Consider the following 19904-nt stretch of genomic DNA (forward strand, 5'->3'; position numbering starts at 1 on the left):
CTGATTGGTTCATCTCCGCAGCTGCTCTAGTTTTGATAAATCCCTCCAGTTGTTGACCAGACTTCGGCTTTAACCCCTTCTCTCCTGACCAGAAAAAAATACATGTCAGTACACACAGAGCACTCAATGGGCCCCACAGAACTCCTACTCGTCATTTCCGGGCCCAGGTGAGGTGAAGCGCCGGCCCCTCACACACCCCCCCCTGGGCTCCCCGGCCATGATAAATGAGACTCCGTCGGGCGGGCGGGCATTGACAGGCCTCTCTCCGTCATTTCCCAGTATCCTCCGGGCCGCACATGCGCAGAAGTGACTGGGCTCAGGAAGAGGAAAATAGGAAAACAGCCGAGAGAGAAAAATAAGAAGACGGAGGGGGCGGGGAGGATTCCTGATCACCCCCAGAGTCCAGCCTGAGGCCCTGGGCCTCTTTCCCTCCACACGGGGCCCCCCGTTCTTCCCCTCCATGGTGCACGGACCCGGGCCATGAACAGCGGACTGAGCCCGGCCCCCTCGGCGGTGGGGGTTCCCGGGGTGAAGCTCAAGTTCTGCCGCTACTACGCCAAGGATAAGACGTGCTTCTACGGGGACGAGTGCCAGTTCTTGCATGAGGAGCCCCTGGGACTCCATGGCAACAGCCTGGCCGCCTACCCGCCCCCGCCTGTTCTCACCCCGGGGGCCAAGAAGGTGGAGCTGGGGGCCCTGGACGGGCAGAGGATGGCCACCGACTACGGTGAGTGATTGGAGGAAGGGGTTAACACCTACATCTACTAGGAGGGGACTTCAAATGCTGTTAGGTGAGAGGGTGAGCACCTGTAAGTTCTAGACCGCTAGCTGGTCAGAGAGTGATGGGATTGCAAGGTGTAGTATGTTAGAGGGTGGTGGACTACTAGTCCCAGCCTGCCTACAGGTCAGAGAGTGATGGGATTGCAAGTCCTGTTAGGTCAGAGAGTGTGGTGGACGGCGAGGCCTGTTAGGTCAGAGAGTGTGGTGGACGGCGAGGCCTGTTAGGTCAGAGAGTGTGGTGGACGGCGAGGCCTGTTAGGTCAGAGAGTGTGGTGGACGGCGAGGCCTGTTAGGTCAGAGAGTGTGGTGGACGGCGAGGCCTGTTAGGTCAGAGAGTGTGGTGGACGGCGAGGCCTGTTAGGTCAGAGAGTGTGGTGGACGGCGAGGCCTGTTAGGTCAGAGAGTGAGCATCTGCAAGTCTCAGATTTTGAAGAAAAACTACTTGTCCAGGGACTAAATTGGGGTCCTAATCCACTTCCCCCTCATCACAATCTACTTGTCCTAATCAAAAAATTGAACCCAAACCATATTGAAATCTGTTATAAGTAATGTCTGGGGCTTGTAACCACTTCAATACCGGGCACTTTTACCTCCTTCCTGCCCAGGCCAATTTTCAGTTTTCAGCGCTGTCGCACTTTGACAATTGCGCAGTCATGCAACACTGTACCCAAACAACCTTTTTATCTTTTGAGACAGATTTCTTTTGGTGGTATTTAGTCACCTCTGGGGTTTTTAGTTTTTCTAAACAAACTAAAAGACTGAAAATTCTTGAAAAAAAGTTTGTTTGTCATATTTTGTAAACAAGTAATTTTTTCTCCTTCACTGATTGGTGGCACTTGTGGGCATTGACAGGTATCGCTGATGGTTACTTAAAGGCAGCTCTGGTAGGCGGTATTAATGTGCACTGGTAGGCACTGACAGGTGACACTGATGGTGCTACACTGATCTTCAGGGCACTGATGATCAGTGTAGATGTCTGCTCTGAGTAATGCTGATTACCGACTCTCCTCAGGAGCTGTCAGCGGGAGGAGAGCACTGTCCATAACCGGAGTTCCTATTTACATGTGATCAGCTGTGATTGGACACAGATGATCACATGACAGAGCTGATCACATCACGGTAATCGGTGATCCGCTGTGCCCTAGGGACACAGCGCCCCACTGATCCCCGAGGGCACGCACACGCAGTTAGGGTGGGAGGATGTCATAGGACATCCTCCCAGAACAAGAGAACCACCACCCTCCCGTCATTGCCTTATATGGTTGGCGGGAGGCACTTAAAAACAAAAGGGGTTTTATGGAGACTTAAACGTTTAATATTTTTAACATTGCGCTGTTTCTCTCCTCATCTCCCTGCCTGTTTCCAATACCGCACTTGGGGACTAGCATGGAGGAGAGACCTTGCAGTGTAATGAGCACCGATTGGGTGCTGATCATGAAAATGGGTATGTCGGGCTTATCCTTCATCCCTTTTGCTGACAGCTGTTTTTGCGTGTTTTGCACACATTTAACCTCCCTGGCGGTATGATTATTTTCGAATTTTGGTGCTGAAAGCGGTACCATTTTTTTGCATGGAAATATATCGTTTTTTATTGTAGGCTGTAATTTTTAGGAATAACTCACTGAAATCTGTCCAAACAAGAGTCTAGTAAACATTCCGGATATGATAAAACTTGAAACACGAAATCATAAATTATAATTTAATAAATAATCATAAAAAATATAATAAATTTAATTCAATAATATAATCAAACCAAAAACACTGAAATTTGAAATACAGAGGCAAATTTGCACATTGCTGAGCAAAGTCGAAAAATCGTTTTCAGTGTCTGACGAATTTCCCCACAAATCATCACTCAATTCTGCAAGTGGTTCTTATTTGCTATCGCTGTTCTCTAGCTTGTCTAAAACTGCTTTTGACATAAAGGGACCCTTTTTGGACGCCATGGACTTTTCTAAGTTTCCAGGCAGAAACAACCGTCAAAATGCAGGCAGGGCACAGGACAAAGCAGTAGGGACAAAATCTATGTGAAATGCATTGAAACAGCAATGTTTTACTATATAATAATCATTTTAAAAAAAATTTCAAATTTGCCGCCGGTTCCGGCGCCCGTACGTCCCGACGTCACAGGGACCGGAACACTGAAGCCGGATGCCGGCATCGGCCGGAGGAGATGGCCGGGGAGGCTGCAGGGGACACATCGCGGGAGCGAAGGACAAGGTAAGCGCTGCAGGGACCCCCAGAGCAACGCCGCATGGTAAGCCCGAGTGTAGCTCGGGGTTACCGCTCTTGGTACTGAAATTTTACCCCGAGCTACTTGGGAATACCGCCAGGGAGGTTAAATCATTTAAGGCCTGGAGATTACACAACTCCAACATGATATATTTTCTGAAAGCAGAGATCCTAGAGAATAAATTAATGGTAGTTCCAATTTTTTATGTCACATGATATTATCAGAAAGGTCTAGGAAATGCAAAATTTCAGTAAAAAATACTTGTGTTAATTTTAGGGCACAGAAGGCAATACATTTTCCAATTTTTTGTAAAATATAAGACTAGGTTGCATTGAGTAAATGGATATCCAAAATGTCAAACCTTAAATTTGTGTGCGCTCGTGAAATGGCAACAAACTTTAGTACCCTATATTTTCTATAGGTGACTCTTTTACAGCATCTTATAGGTCATCAGTTTAGTGTTATGGAGGTCGTCTGGTGCCAGACTTATTATTCTCATTCTGGCGTGCATGGTGATATGTAATGTGTATCACAATGGTCGTTTTTGTGTGTGTGTGTGTGTGTGTGTGTATACATACATATGTGGGGGCTTGGGTGTAACTTAATGTATTTGTATTTATTTTTCTTATCACGTAGGGGACAAACTGTCCCCCTATGTGATGGGTTTTTTTGGTGATAGGTTTTTTTTTTTTTTTGAGACATCCAGGGTCTGAAAGACCCGATGTCTCCCCCGTGCATCACTAAATGTAATGCAGTGCACACTGCACAGCATTACATTCTTTCCTGGCCTCAATGGCTGGGAATCTGTCAAAGGGAACCTGGGATTGACATCACTTTTGGGTCAGGACAACGGGAGTGGAGCAGACGTGTCCGCTCTCCTCCCTCTCTACTGGTACCCACTGAACCAGTCCCTGGCCTGCAGATGGGCAAGCGGAGCTCGGGACACATAGCAGGCAGAGGGTGAGCGAAAGAAAGTCCCCAGTTCAATGCCCTAAAAGCACAGGTGCACTGAAGTTTCGGCCGAAAACACCCCTGTCGGCCGTTGGGCGATATGGAAATAAGCACTGGTACAGGTGCCGAAAATAACCCCGCCACCTGCTGCTTGGTGGTTCTCAGCCTTACCTGAGAAACCACTGTACGATCCCAGCGCTGGGCATAGAGATAAGTGGAGAAAAGATGGCCTCCACTCATCTCTTTGCCCCTGGGGGACCGGAGCGATGTCACTACCGGTTCATGTGCCTTGTAAACAAGGCTCCCCCCCCCCCCCCCCATCGAATGCTTTAAATTGTAGAGGAGAAATGTGGGGTCTTATTTACCCCATATCTTTCCATAAAGACCTGTCACTATTTCTTTCACAGGGGATGCATGCATTCCTTTTGATAGGAATAAAACTGATTAACATTTTTTTTTTTTTTTTTTTTAAGAAACAGTGTAGAAAAAAAAAAAAATTTAAAGTGCCCCCCCCCCCCCCCGTGCTTGCATGTAGTGTTGAACACATATGTAGGCCACCCCCACATATGTAAACTGTTCAAAACACATGTGAGGTATCGCCATGAACGTCAAAGCAAGAGCAATAATTCTAGCACTAGACCTCCTCTGCAACTTTACACTGGTAACCTGTAGAAATGTTTAAAGCGTCACCCATGCAGATTTTTATGTAATGTAGTTTGAAGCCATTTCACTAGCGTGTGCAATTTTAAAGCATGACCTGTTGGTTATCAATTTACTCGTCGTAACATCTTTCCAATTTTACAAAAAATTGGGGTATATAGTTATTTTTTTTTTTTTTTTTTTAATCAGAAGTGTGTTTTTTTTTTTTTAAAAATATATTGATTTTTAAAAACCGTCCATTTTGGTGTTTGGCCAAGTGCATCCTGAAATTTCGGTTTTGGCACCAGAATTTTCATTTTGGTGCACCACTAGTAGGGCAGTGTAGTGTGGGAAATGTTAACAAAACGCACAATTGTGAGATGCTAGGATTGAAGTTAACCTCAGAGGGTGGGGGACTGCAAGTGTTGGTCTGCCTGCTTGTCTGAGGATGAGGAACTGCAAGTCCCAGCTAAGAGGGTGACAGACTGCTAGGTGCAGCCTGCCTGCTGGTCTGGGGGTGAGGGTCTACAGGGTTAAGATGGAAGATTAGAGTTCCCCATTGGAGAACTCTATGGGCAAGTTCTGCTAAGTTAAGCTTCCATCTACCAGCATTCCCCAGTTCATAGCTGTGTACAGAATGCTGTATTTACAGTCTGTACCATGGAAGGTGAGAACACCGTCAGTTTGGGGAGCCCCAGCATATCATGAGTGTGAACTACAGGGCCTAGCACTTGCTGTCAGATGCTTGAGGGTTACACAGGATCCCAGCATATCAGGGCAGTGAGTGGAGTTGGAACTACGGGTCCCAGCATATATTAACAGTCAGGTGTAGGGCAGTCTCAGGTTTGCACACATTACATTCCCTCAGTACAGCAGATTTTCCAGCATCTGTATGACGCCTATCTGGAAATCATAGCTGGTGGTTTGGATTCATCTATGTCTGTATTGAGAAGAGCCGCGATAGCCCAGCGCCCCACACTGCACGTTCATGGGAAGAACATTGGCTATACAACAATGGCTGTGTATCCCCATCTAATGAGGAATTGCAGTTTTGCTTTCCACTCTGCCTCATGCGGGACTACGAGTTACACCGCAACCTGTAGCTCTACTACAACCGATCCTGTTTTCTGTAGGTGTTCCCAGGCCGTGAAGATCTGTTTGCAATACATCAGTCAGGCCATATTGTATGTTTGAATCCCAGCTGGTTTGCCCCTTTTAAAGCAGAACTAAACCCTCCTATCCTTTACAGCCAAGGAAGTTGCCCTCATAGCCTCTGTTTGATCTGCCGTTTCCATGGTGCTGCACATGTGATCAGTTATGACACCAGCCGATTGATGATTTGACAATTCAGTTGTGTACAAGCACCTGTGATCGTTAACATTCCTGGCATGCCAAGAATGTAACTGTTTTGAGAAATCGTTAAATTGACTTTCATTCCACTGCAAACTGGAATTAAACCCACCAACTAACTTTTTCTCTAAAACTGTTACATTTAAGACATGGGTTCACATATGTGCAAATTGGATGTGTTTTTAACCGCATCTGATTTGTAGGTCTTGTGAACCAAAATCCTTTTCTATGGAGGCAGTTCATGTATGTGGGGGCCGGCCGCAGTTGGTATAATTTTCTGTCCGGTTCAGGTGCAATTTCCAATGTCATACACTTTAACAATTTGCGTTACAATCGCACCTGAACCGCTGAAGAAAATCGCATCAGACTTTTACTAGGGATGCACTGATATACCGGCGGCTGAAATGTATTAGCTGAAAATATTATCAGCATTTTGCCAATAGGAAAAAAGGTGCCGATAATGGCGGCTGAAACCTTGTGATTTTACTGCAATTTTACCACGTTTAGGATGCCTTTTTGCATAGGTCATGTGACTAGAAAATGCATCAAAACGCAATGCGTGTGTTTGCGATTGGATTTCAATGCAATGCAGTTTGTTTTTTCCATTTTTGCAGTGTTTTGCGTTTTTTGTATGCACGTTTTATGTGATTTTGATGTATTACTTTTTTTGGGTCAGCTTGTTGCTGGGCAGATTCAGAACACACTTGTGCATTTTTGATGTGTTTTTAATGCATTTCTGGCCTGGTTCTTCAATGCAGTTTGCATTATGTCCATTTTGCAGTGCTTTTTGCACTGCGTTCTGTGTGTTTGTTGCGTTTTTTTTTTTTTTTTTTTAACATTTCTTTTTTTAACCAACTTGTTGCTGCATCAATGCAAGAGGTGTGTTTTTTATGTGTTTTCAATGCATTTCAGGCCTGGTTCACACCAATGCAGTTTGTGTTTTTCAGTGCTTTTTATGTATGTATGGAACCAGGCTTAAATGGGCAGGTGCTTTTTAACTTAAAAAAAAAAAAAAAGAGAAAAAATTACACTCCAAATATTCACCAAAAATGCGAAAAGCTGGATTTTTAACACAAGGGAAGTGCAACGGAATCCGTGTGAAGACATGCACTGTATTGCCAAAAGTATTGGAACGCCTGCCTTTACATGCATGAACTTTAATGGCATCCCAGTCATAGTTTGTAGGGTTAAATATTGAGTTGGCAGCTAGAACAGCTTTAACATTTCTGGGAAGGCCGTCCAAGGTTTAGGAGTGTCTATGGCAGGGGAGGCGAACAAGTTAGACACAAAGAGCCAAATTTTAAACTGTGAAAGTCAGAGAGCCACACCACGCAGTGACCTGCCAAAACAGACAAACACTCACACAAAAACACATAATTAAAACCATATTATTCACCATAACACTTATTACCGTATTTTTCGCTCCATAAGATGCACCTGACCATAAGACGCACCTAGGTTTTAGAGGCAGAAAACAGGAAAAAAAAAATTCTGAACTAATGGACTGCAGACACAGTACAGGAGATGACAAGAGACTGCGGACAGCACAGGGATGACAAGAGACTGCGGACAGCACAGGGATGACAAGAGACTGCGGACAGCACAGGGATGACAAGAGACTGCGGACAGCACAGGGATGACAAGAGACTGCGGACAGCACAGATGACTGCTGATCTTTTGGGAGGTGGGGAGCGGGTACCTGAATTTGACAGGTACCCACTCTTACTTCCGCAGAGTTTTTGTTTGATCTTACCTGTTCCTCGATCCAGCCGCGCGCTGTCTTCCCGGCTTCTGTAATGGCGCTCGGCATGACAGCTGGGTGCCCAGTGCGCATGAGCGAGAAGCACTTGCGTTTTGTGATTGGTCCGGGGGCTTCTGGGATCTGTCATGTGTCCCAGGTACCGCCTTACCATTCACAAAAAGCACCGCTTCTTGCGCATGCGCACTTGGCACCCAGCTGTCATGCCCAGTGCCCACACTACAGAAGCCGGAAGACAGCGCGCCGCTGGATAGAGGAACAGGTAAGATCAAAGAACAAAGAAGTAAGAGCCGCATTCATTTTGGCCGAGAGCCGCGTGTTTGCCACCCCTGGTCTATGGGAATGTTTTACCATTCTTCCAGAAGCTCATTTGTGAGATCAGGCAATTGTCGGATGAGAGGATCTGGCTCGCAGTCTCCACTTTAATTCATCCCAAAGGTTCTATTGGGTTGAGGTCAGGACTCTGTGCAGGCCAGTCAAGTTCCTCCACTCTAAACTCACTCATCCTTGTCTTTATGGACCTTGCTTTGTGTGCTGGTGCAGTCATGTTGGAACAAGAGGCCATCCCCAAGATGCTCCCAAAGTTGGGAGCATGACATTGTCCAAAATGTCTTGGTATGCTGATGCCTTAAAGAGTTCCCTTCACTGAAACGAAGAGGTCAAGCCCAACCCCAGAAAAACAACCCCACACCATAATCCCCCCTCCACCAAACTTTACACTTGGCACAATGCAGTCAGGCAAGTACCGTTCTGGCAACTTCCAAACCCAGACATGTCCATCGGGTTGCCAGAGATACGTTATTCATCACTCCAGAGAATACGTCTGCACTGCTCTATAGTCCAGTGGCAGCGTGCTTTGCACCACGGCATTCGACACTTTGCATTGCACTTGGTCATGTAAGGCTTGGATGCAGCTGCTTGGCCATAGAAACCCATTCCATGAAGCTCTCTACACACTGTTGTGCTAATCTGAATGCCACACGAAATTTGGAGGCCTTTAGCTATTGACTCTGCAAATAGTTGGCGACTTCTGCTCACTGTGCCCTTTAGCATGTGACCCCGCTCTGTTATTTGACGTGGCCTGCCACTTGGTGGCTGGGTTGCTGTTCCCAGCTGCTTCCACTTTGTTATAATACCACTAACAGTTGACCATGGAGTACTTAGGAAATTTCAAGGATGGACATCCTATCACGGTACCACACTTGAGTTCACTGAGCTCCTGAGAGCGACCCATTCTTTCACAAATGTTTGTAGAAACAGTCTGCATGCCTAAGTGCTTGGTTTTATACACCTGTGGCCATGGAGGTGATTGGAACACCTGAATCCAATGATTTGGAGGGGTGTCCCAATACTTTTCGCAACATAGTTTACATTGAATTCAAAGGGATGCATTTTTCTTGTGCTGTTAACGCAGAACTACAAAAACTGCTCAATGTGAAAGCAGCCTATTGGCTAAAAGGTGCTGAAAATGCATATTCATTTTAGTCGATTACAATTAATAAATTTTTTTTTTTTGACCATTTTGGTGTTTGGCCAAATGCATCCTGAAGTTTTGGTTTTGGTCCAAGAATTTTCATTTCAGTGCACCACTAACTTTTACAAATCACACTGCAAACCGGCTCTGCACATCAATCATGTGAACAAGAAAAATCACCTCATTCTAGTGATGTGGCAGTTAAATCCCTCGGCAGCCGCTGTCCTCCTTTTTTTTTTTTTTTTTTTTTTTTTTTTTTTTTTTTTTTTTTTTTTTTTTCCCTGGCTATTTCTGGGTGTTGGGTTTTTGGTATGTTGATTGGCCTGTGGTGAATAACTACATCATTTCACGCATTTGCATGGGAGTCTGTCATTCCAGTACAGCCGGAGTGTTCCGGGAATGCATGCTGAGCTCTGTGCATTCAGTGGATGACTGCGAGCAGGCAGGTAAGTGCTTGGTATTGCAGAAGAGAAATTTCATGTCTACAGGAAAGAGCAGCCTTATTGCTGTTTGTTACCAAAATGCAGTCTATATAGTAAATCAACTCCTATGATGTGCATTGCACAGCTGCTGCTGCTGAGCAGGTGTACCTAAGCTCCTTGTTCATACTACAGTCAGTGGATATGTACAATTTGCATCTAACAAAGGATAATTTATGGTATAGTACACTTGGTCAAATCTGAAAGATATTCCTGGGGGATGTGTCTTAAAAATGTGTATGTCAATATAAGCATTTCACAGAAGAACCTTTACTTTGCTCTGGAGCAAATGCCATTGCAGAGTGCAGTCTATTTGCCCTTAGTAAATCTCGAGAAATTTTGTTGTGGTGACCATGGGATTGTTCCTGCTGGAGGCAAAGGGGACCCATGGGTGGCTCATGTTTCTTACCTTTTGTGGTTTTGGACTCTGCTTCTGAGGCTTCTGAGCATTGCCCTGTCCATATATATTGGAAAGCTTTTGATAGGGTTTGGAGAGAAATCAAATTCAATGCCCATTTTCTTACAAACGTCTTCCAGGACAGCCTCCTTGAGACAGTGTTTCTCCCTCCGGGACAGGAAACTCATAAGCACAGTACTTTAAAAGGCGGACCTACAGGCCTCTTTTTTTCAGCTTAGCATTTCCTCTGGAAGAATGAGTGCAGTCTACAAGGAATGGACTGTCTGGAAGCCCTGGGCCTTAGGCATTGCTGGTGGCTCTTGGTCTGGCTTGCCTCTTCCTGCCCAGCGCGATCCCTCCAGGGGAAGTGGGGCTGCGCTCCTGATGTTGTTCCTTGCCTCAGTGGAGGATGACAGTAGGAGTCTGCCTAGCACGGAAGGGTCCAGGACCTTTGATACCCGTCCACCTTCCCGGGGGTCTCTGGGCTCGGCATCCGATGTACAGTGTGACCACTGGGGAGGTCTTGCGGGTAGCTGTGACTTCCGGATAGGTGTGCTCCCAAGCACCGGAAGTTCCGGTCACAGTGAATTCATTGATGGGCGCTGGAGACTCATGTTTCCGGTCTCCATAGCGGCGCAGGCATCTAGTCGGGTGGCTGGTGCGGTGTATAGACCAACAGAGGCTGCAGCTCCACACCACGAGGTACAGATGGAAGGCGCTGGCACTTCTCAAGCGGACCCTGGTCCTTCAGGCACCGGCTCCTCTTGGCTAAGCTTAGGGACTCTGATCCCTCTTGCTGATCCATGGGGGTTGTTCTTTTCCCCAGTCTGAGTGCAGGTGATGGTGGGCACACTTCCTTTTCTTGCTCCCCCAGTACAGTGGTGTTTGGATGTGGGGCTGTGGGCTGATTATTTTCTACATTTTTTTTTTTTTTTTCTTATTTGTAGGTTAAAACCCAGGACAAGATGCAGAGTCAGACCCCCAAGAAGAAGTGTGCAGTTTGTGTGGCTAAATTGGATTCAGCTTGGGGGGGGGGGGGGGGGACCCTTATGCTGCTCTTGTGTGGATAGCCTAATTAAGGAGTCTCTGCCTGTCATAAAATTCTCATCTCTATTAAGGATGATATGTCTGCATTAAAATCTTTTAGATCCCTATTTGGTCCTTGGATCCAATCGACGGGTACTGAGGTATCAGATGCATTAAGAGGGGAGGAGGACCTGGTGAAGGAACCTAGTTCCCTTGCTTCCTCACCAGCAGATTCAGGCTCAGAGGAGGATGGTGGAGTTTCCAGGTACAAATTGCCTCTTGAGGATGTGGATGACCTCCTTAAAGCTATCTACAAAACCTCAGAGGTCAAGGAAGAGCATGTTTGCCTATTTAAGTATGACCTCATGTATCAAGGTTTACATGCTAGAAACACTAGGGTCTTTCCCGTCCATAGTTTCCTGGTTGATACCATTAAGCAGGAATGGGAAAGTCCTGGGAGGAAACCCTTTTTTCAAGTAATCTTAAAAGGTTTCCTTTGGAGGATAACTGATCCCAGCCATGGCACAAAGTTCCAAAATTAGACAACCCCTTATCTAAAGTCTCTAAAAGGATGGACTTGGCATTTGAGGATATGGGGGCCCTGAAGGACCCTATGGCTAAAAGGGACGAAGTCTTACTCCGCAGGGCCTGGGATTCAACCTCCATCAGCTTTAGGCCAGCTTTATCGGCTACCTGGGTCGCCAGAAGTCTGGAATGCTGGCTTACCAAGTTAGTCGCTTCTCTTGGCAAGGACCTCCCAGGCAGCAAATCCTGAAATCCTCTCCTTTTGCTGTTTTAAAGCAGTTGGTTTCCTTGCAGATGCCTCGGCCGAATCGTTAAGCTAGACGCTAGAACCTCTGCCCTAGTGAATTCAGCTAGAAGGGCATTATGGTTAAAAACCTGGGGAGGGGACTTGGCATCCAAACTGTGCCTTGCCCTTTACTGGCGATAATCTTTTTGGTCCAGGTCTTGTGTTATTCTCGTGTTTGTAGTAAAAAAACAAAGCCCTCAGGCAGAGGGAAGATCTGATCTCTCAGGGTCCCCTGCTACATTCGGGTTAGAACCTTGAGGTTAGCAGCGTGGCTCCTGAACAACTTCTGAAAGCTTGGGGGTCTTCTGAAAGCTCAGGGGTTTTCTGACAGTTATAAAGACATTAGTGAACTTCTGCAAACCAGTCACCAGCGCAATCTATGCTAAGGTCTGGAGAAAATGCAACTCCTGGTTGCTAGGTAAGGGATGGGGCCCTCCCAGTGGTGGGCAGACAAGGGCCTTTCGGTTAGCACCTGAAAGGTGAAGGCTTCGGCTGTTTTCTTCAGATTTCCCTCCAGCAGGATCCCATTTATAACAAAATATTTCAGGGCTGTTTCCAAGTCCAGGCTGGTGGCAGTCAGGTCTTGTCCAGTTTGGGATCTGTCTTTGGTTTTAAAATCCTCTGTCTTTTGTCCCTTTGAACCTCCTGGAGAAGTCTTCAATTTAAATTTTTGACGCTTAAAATTGTTTTCTTGATGGCAATCACGTCAGCCCGTAAAGTGAATTACAGGTGCTTTCCGTTAGGGAGCCCTTTTTTGATTGTTTTGAGGATAGAATTGTGCTCAAAACAGATCCGGGATTTCTCCCGAAGGTTTCTGCCTTTCATAGGTCTCAGGATATTGTCTTGCCGACCTTCTGTTCTACTCCTCTAAGCAGGGAGGAGAAAAAAATTAAGTTTATTGGATGTTAGGAGCATTTTGGCCCATCTTAGTAGATTCAAAAAATTCAGGAATTCGGATTATTCTTTTTTGCATAGCTAGATGGATTAGGATGGCTATCACGGAATTGTGTAGTTTATTAAAAATTCCTCCCCCATTTGTTAATGCACATTCAACCAGATCCTTGTCAGCATCCTGGGCAGAGAGAGCTGGTGCCTTGCCAGAATAGATCTGTAAGGTGGCCACCTGGTCCAGCTTTCCACTTTCGTGAAGCATTATCACCTAGATCTCCATTGGGCGAGGATCAGGCATTTGGGCGTAAAGTCCTCCAGGCAGTAGTCCTGCCCTAGTGGGTAGGTTCTTGATTATTGTCTCAAGGAGGCTGTCCTGGAAGATGTCTCGTAGAAAAGGAGTTACTGGGTTTCTCCAGTCTTCCAGGGCAGCTGGGATTTCCCACCCTAAGATTGTACGGTTATGCATAAATGGTGGTCTTAGTCCTCATGCGCATTTGACGTTTTTACAGCTGCTGTTTGGCTCTTGACGTTTTGTTTTTTTTTTTCCTAAAGATAGTAAACCTCCCAGCATGTTTATCCTATGTGTCCATGCACACATAGACTGTAATCAACGTTTCTTGGCTGGAAAAAAAAAACCCCAGGACTAGTGTTTCTAGAGGAGTTTTTTAGCTGTAAAAATGCTCTAACGCAAAACTGTGACACAAATTTTTTTAGGTAAAAAAAATGCCCAAAAACAAACGCAGGAAAACGCCACTAAACGCTAATGCAAAAATTGGTAAATAGTTTAATGTGACTTTACACCGCTAATGTTACCAGCGTTATCAAAACGCCCTGTGTGCATGGAGCCTTCATGTCTTCCTATGGTTCTTGAGTAAAACTAAAGGCAGACCTCCAGGCCTCCCTCTTCAAAGTACTGTGCTTGCCTGTTTCCTGTCCTGGAGGGAGGAGTGCTCTGTCTCAAGGAGGCTGTCCTGGAAGACTCATAGAAAAGGAGTTACCGGTAAGTCGAATTCTGGGGGTTTTTTTTCTTGGGTATCCACTTCAGCTCTCCATAACAGTATACTCCTTTATGGACCAGAGCAATTTCTATAGTGTGCCTGCTCGAAAAGACTGTTTATTGCAGAAGAGATGTGCAATGTCTCTTCTGCAATAAAATAAATCTACCTGCTTGCTCAATTTTTCTTAGAATGTACACTGAGCTGTGCATGTGCAGTGCTGTGTAAATTCTGGGACTGTGCCAGAATGACAGACTGAATTCCTGTGCATGCATGAAAGTGGTTATCCCGTGCTGGTCAATCAAGATGGCCAAAGACTGGCACCTGGAAGAAGCCAGGGAGGAAATCTCAGTAAGGGATCTTTGAATTGGGGTAAGTATATTTTTACTTTATAGTTCTGCTTTGAGACTGGTCATATCAAAACTAGAGCAGGTATGCTTCGCAGTCAATTGGCTAATATCTTTATTTTTTAAAGAACTAAACCCATCAGTTTAACCTTTTCCCTAAATGGTTACATTTAAGACATGTCAGATGCCTGCACTCTGACCCGAACGATCAAGTTATCAAATAACTGGTATTAAATTGTTTACATGTGCATAATGGCAACTGCAGATCAAAAAAATCTAAACTGGCAGCTTCCTTGACTGTTTAGAACAGGAGGGTTTAGTTCAGCTTTTACTATTCACAAGGGCAGTTGGGTGCAGATAGTTTGCTACATTCAGAGACCGATACACTGCTGCTAGATGCACCAAAACTGTGCTATGGCTGCGTACAACTGACCGCAGCTAGTTTGGGTTGCCAGAACTAAGACACCAACTCTGGACACAGCACCTGTGTAGTAATTGCGGGCAAACTGCAGAGCTATCGGCCATTGATTGCAGAGAACAAATATGACCTTTGCTACTGTTCAGTGAGTTGACGTTGTTTTGAAAAAATTATTTTATGCCATCTAGAATTAGAAGAATCGCTCCATTTTGTATTCTATAACTTGGCAAGTTTAGCATACAATTAGTGGTGCACCAAAATGAAAATTCTGGTGCTGAAACCGAAAAATTCAGGATGCGCTTGGCCGAAAACCAAAATGGACATTTTTTTCATAATTTTGAAAAAATACTTTATAAAAAAAAAATGCAATAAACCCCACAATATATACCCTTTTTTTGTAAAATATGAAAGATGTTACGCCGAGTAAATAGCTACCAAACCATGCATGCTTTAAAATTGCACATGCTCGTGGAATGGCGTCAAACTATGGTGCTTAAAAATCTCCATGAGTGACGCTTTAAAAATTTCTACAGGTTACCAGAGTAAATTATTGTATATTTTATATAGGGCACGCTTGTTGGAGCCCAACCTCTGTAGCTGTAGGATAAAGGTACCAGATGGATATCATGGATGGATGGGAGCAATAACACTGAGGCAGCTCTTCTTGAAGTGGAAGCAAGGTTCTAATGCAGTAAACATGAAAAGGAGAGGAAGGCGCCTCTAAGTGCAGTGTAGACTATTAGTGAACAATAGATAAATTGCACTTACTAGATAAATGGTTAGACTCATTGTGTGGTGTATTAAGATCCAGGTGAGACATCCAGCTTTCCAGCAGCAGCTCAATCTATAGGATCAGGAAGTAAGACCTAGAATGTGTCGTATCAAAACGAGGCTTGGAGAGCTTGAGAGTTGGATGTAGGAGATGAAGGGGGCAGTCGGTCCAGAGGAGAGAGAAATGACAGAGTAAAAGTACTACATTTTACATGCACACGTTAGATTGGCACATTTAACCCTATGATTGTCCATATTAACACTTTGATCATCCCAGCCAGTGCCATTAGTACAGAGTCAGTATATAGAATATTTCACTGATCACTGTATTCCTGCCACTAGTGACATCAGATAGCGTTTGGGTCAGTTAGCGCCCCTTCCAGCCAGGGTCAGCTAGCATTGCCTGCACACTATCTCATGCTATAGGTTGCTGATCACTCCCATTACTTGTATAGTGTTTGTACAGATCAGTATAATGATCATGAACAGAAATATACTAGTGCCCTCATTGTATAGTGTCCCCAAAAGCAGTGTTAGCAGGATTGGCCTCATTCGCTGCTGTTTTGCCCCTCGCTGCTGTTTATCATGGAAGATTTGTATAAATTGTGGGCCAAAGCAATTTATACGCATAACAATACATCGCCGCCCACCCAAAATCCACTCTTGCCAGACAATTTGCATGGAAACCTATCACGGTTTCTGAATGTAAAACTTTTTTTTTTTTTTTTTTCTGCCTAACCCTCAACATGGGCATTACAAAAAATGAAAAGCTGTTGTAACGAAACCGGTCCCAGACCGCACTTGGGTATTTTTCCGTTATACTCCAGCTTCCCTGTCCGAACACAAATCCCTGGACACCACCTGCTGATCATGCAGGAAATGGACAGCACCAGACTCTTCTTAAGACAGGAAGTCAACTCCTTTATTTATGCACAGGGTGGGCAAACACAACCAGGGACAGGAAGCACATCATCAGCCCGCCCTATCGGTGGGAAGGGCTACAGGAAACTTTCCCCCCCCCCCACCCACCCAACCAACCAAAACACAGAACAATGGGATGTAGCACATGGCAGAGAACAATCCCCACACCAATACACAATACCATGACATTCACATTCACACCCTGTACCCCTTAACAGGCACAGGGTGGGTTAAACATATTGAAGGGAACATGAGCTGACACAGGGGTCCCCCCACCCCCAAAACTCACTCCAGTCACAGCGGTCATATTGGTCCACAGACCCAATTCATCACTTGCCCTTGTTCTCTGCTGTTTCATATATGCCCAGCATATGAGACCAGGAAGCTACAAACATTCCATCATTTCCAGACTTAACAGACCCATTTTTAAATTGGGAAAGCATCTGATCACCCTGATCTTGGTGTGATCAGTTGTTTTAGTGGCAGACAATAGATCTAGAGTCTAATAGACCCCAGATTTCTCAGTGCCTGTCACTGCCTATTGCTATTACAGGGGATATTTAGATTCTGTGATAACCATAAAAGTGATTAAAAAAGAGGAACAGTGTAAAAAAAACACTCCTGCCCCTTCCTGGGATCATGTGCAAAGGCGAACGCAAGCATTGGTCCAGTGTCTGTATGTAAACAGATTGTACCATGCATGTGAGGTATCACCACGAACGTCAGATTGGGCAGTAATTGTAGCACTGACCTCCTGTGTAAATATAAATTGGTGACCTGTAAAGGCTTCTAAAGAATTTTAACTATTGATATTAATGTATGTACTTGCCATTGCATATTTATGCATGTCATGTTTGGTGTCCATTTACTCGGCGTAACATCTTTTTATAGTTTATCAAACAGGCAATATATTGTGTTTTTGTGCATTAAAGTTCTAAAAAGTGTATTTTTCCCAAAAGATTTGCGTTTAAAAAAAATTGGACGAATACTATGTAACGTAAAAAATTTCAACACCCATTGTTGTATTCTCTAGGGCCTCTGCTTTTAAAAGTTTGGGGGTTCATAGTAATTTTCTAGCAGTGTGGGTCCCCCCCCCATCTGAACAGTGTCAGAAAATAGTTGATGTGTGGCAAAAGCTTCTAATGTTGGCCATGAAATGCCAGAATAGTAAAAGCAACCCCTCCAAATGACCCCTTTTTTTGCAAAGATAAGCAGTCAAAGTAAAAACCATGTAAATTCCGATATACAGTTAAGTCCATATATATTTGGACACTGGCTCCATTTTATTTCAGGTATTTACCAAAACATATTCACGCTATAGTTCTATAATGGATATGGGCTGAAAGTGCACACTCAGGTTTAATTTGAGGTTATGTACATCCAAATTGGAGGAAAGATTTAGGAATTGCAGGTCTTAAGAGTAGCCATCCCCCCTTTTTCAAGGGACCAAAAGTAATTGGACAAATTAATATAACGATACATAAAATTTTTATTAATGTTTTTGTTGAAAATCCTTGAGTGGCAACAACTGCCTTAAGTCTGGAACCCATGGACATTACCAAAGACTGGGTTTCCTCCTTTCTGATGTTTTGCCAGGCTGCAGCTGTCTTAGTTGTGTGGGTCTTTCTGCTTTTAGTGTTACATTCAGCAAGTGAAATGCTGCTCAATTGGGTTGAAATCAGGTGATTGACTCGGCCATTGCAGAATATTCTTTTTCCTTCAAAAGCTCCTGGGTGGGGTTTTTTTTATTTTTTTTTTTCGATCATTGTCCATCTGTATAGTGAAGTGCTGTCCACTCAACTTTTCTGTATTTGGCTGAATCTGGGCTGACAGTAACTCTAAACACTGCAGAATTCATCCGGCTGCTTCTGCCACACAAATGACTCAGTGCCACTAGAAGTCATGCCTCTACCATGTTTTACAGATGACGTGTGCTTTGGATCATGAACTGTTCCAAACTTTTTTTTTTTTTTTTTTTTTTTTTTTTTCCCCCTGTCATTCTGGTACAGATTAATCTTGGTTTCATCTGTCCAAAGAATGCTTTTCCAGAACTGGTCTGGCTTTTTTAGATGTTTAGCAAAGCCTAATCTGGCTTTTCTATTCAGGCTTATGAATGGTTTGCACCCTCTGTATTTGCTCTCATGAAGTCTTCTCTTGATTGTAGACTTTGACAATAATATGCCCACCTCCTGGAGAGTGTCCTTCACTTGTCCATGTTGTGAATGGGTTTTCCTTTACCATAGAGGGGCATCCTGCGATTATCCACCACTGTTGTCTTCCATGGACGTCCATGCCTTTTTTATGTTGCTGAGCTCACCAGTGCGGTCTTTCTTCAGAATATACCAAACTGTTGATTTGGCCACTCCTAATGTTGCTGCTATCTCTCTGATGGATTTGTTTTTGAAGTCTTTCAATGGTCTGTTTCACTTGCATGGACAGCTCCTTTTGAATGCATGATATAGGTTCACAGCAATAGATTCCAAATGCGAATACCACTTAGAATCAACTCCAGACCTTTTTACCTGTTTAAGAAATAATGGAGTAGCCCACACCTGGCCATTAAACTGCTTTGTTTCAGTTGTTACTTTTGGACCCTTGAAAAAAGGGGGATGGCTAATCTTAAGAGCTGTAATTCCTAAACCCTTCTGACAATTTGGATGTAAATACATGCCCTCAAATTAAGCCGGTGTGCACTTTCAGCCCATAATCCTATAACTATAGCTTGACTGTTTTGGTAAATACCAGGAAAAAAAACTAATTGTGCCTGTGTCCAAATATATATGGACCTAACTGTATATACTGTAGTTTTTAGATGCTATAACATTCACACAAACCAAGCAAATAGACATGTAGCAGAATACATTTTGGCCTGAATTTATAACTAACTTTGAGTTTATTGGCTTTTTTTAATAACCAAAGGTGAAATATATATTTTTCTAAATAAACATAAATTTTTGTTTGGGTACAGTATTGCACGACCACGCAATTACCAGTTGAAATAGCTCAGTGCCGAACAGCAAAAAATGGCATGGTCATGAAGGGGGGTAAATGTTCCGGAGTGCAAGTGGCAAAGGGAATTTGAGGATTGAAACAGACAAAATCTCAAGCAGTTGTGCATGGAAGCCAATCGGCTTTAAGCTTTCAAAGCTTAAAAGGTAACTCCACTTTTGTGGGAGGAAAAAGCAAAAAATGGTGTTTACACAGGGGTGTGAACATTTTTGAAAAACTACTTGTCCAGGGACTAAATCTGTGTCACAATCTACTTGTCCCTCATGACAATCTACTTGTCCCTCATGACAATCTACTTGTCCCTCATGACAATCTACTTGTCCCTCATGACAATCTACTTGTCCCTCATGACAATCTACTTGTCCCTCATGACAATCTACTTGTCCCTCATGACAATCTACTTGTCCCTCATGACAATCTACTTGTCCCTCATGACAATCTACTTGTCCCTCATGACAATCTACTTGTCCCTCATGACAATCTACTTGTCCCTCATGACAATCTACTTGTCCCTCATGACAATCTACTTGTCCCGATAAAGAAGAAAAATCTAACCAAAACCGTATTTAAATCTGCATTACATAAAGTCTGGGGCTTTTAAAAACAAAAGGGGCTTTATAGCGACTTAAACGTTTAATATTTTTAACATTGCG

General features: G+C 44.2%; 1 protein-coding gene across 1 annotated transcript in view; it reads left to right on the forward strand.

The window, feature by feature from the left end:
• Positions 1 to 286: 286 nt before the first annotated feature.
• The window catches only part of PAN3 (poly(A) specific ribonuclease subunit PAN3), a 90498-nt gene continuing 70880 nt past the window's right edge, over positions 287 to 19904 (forward strand). Inside the window, exon 1 of the mRNA XM_089685841.1 lies at positions 287 to 727. Within this exon, the coding sequence (XP_089541967.1) occupies positions 481 to 727 (247 nt within the window). The 5' untranslated portion in view covers positions 287 to 480. The remainder of the gene's footprint in view (positions 728 to 19904) is intronic.

Source organism: Staurois parvus, unplaced genomic scaffold (assembly GCF_062004578.1).
Source record: "Staurois parvus isolate SC_StPar_1 unplaced genomic scaffold, SC_StPar_1.0 ptg000387l, whole genome shotgun sequence".
NCBI lineage: Eukaryota > Metazoa > Chordata > Amphibia > Anura > Ranidae > Staurois > Staurois parvus.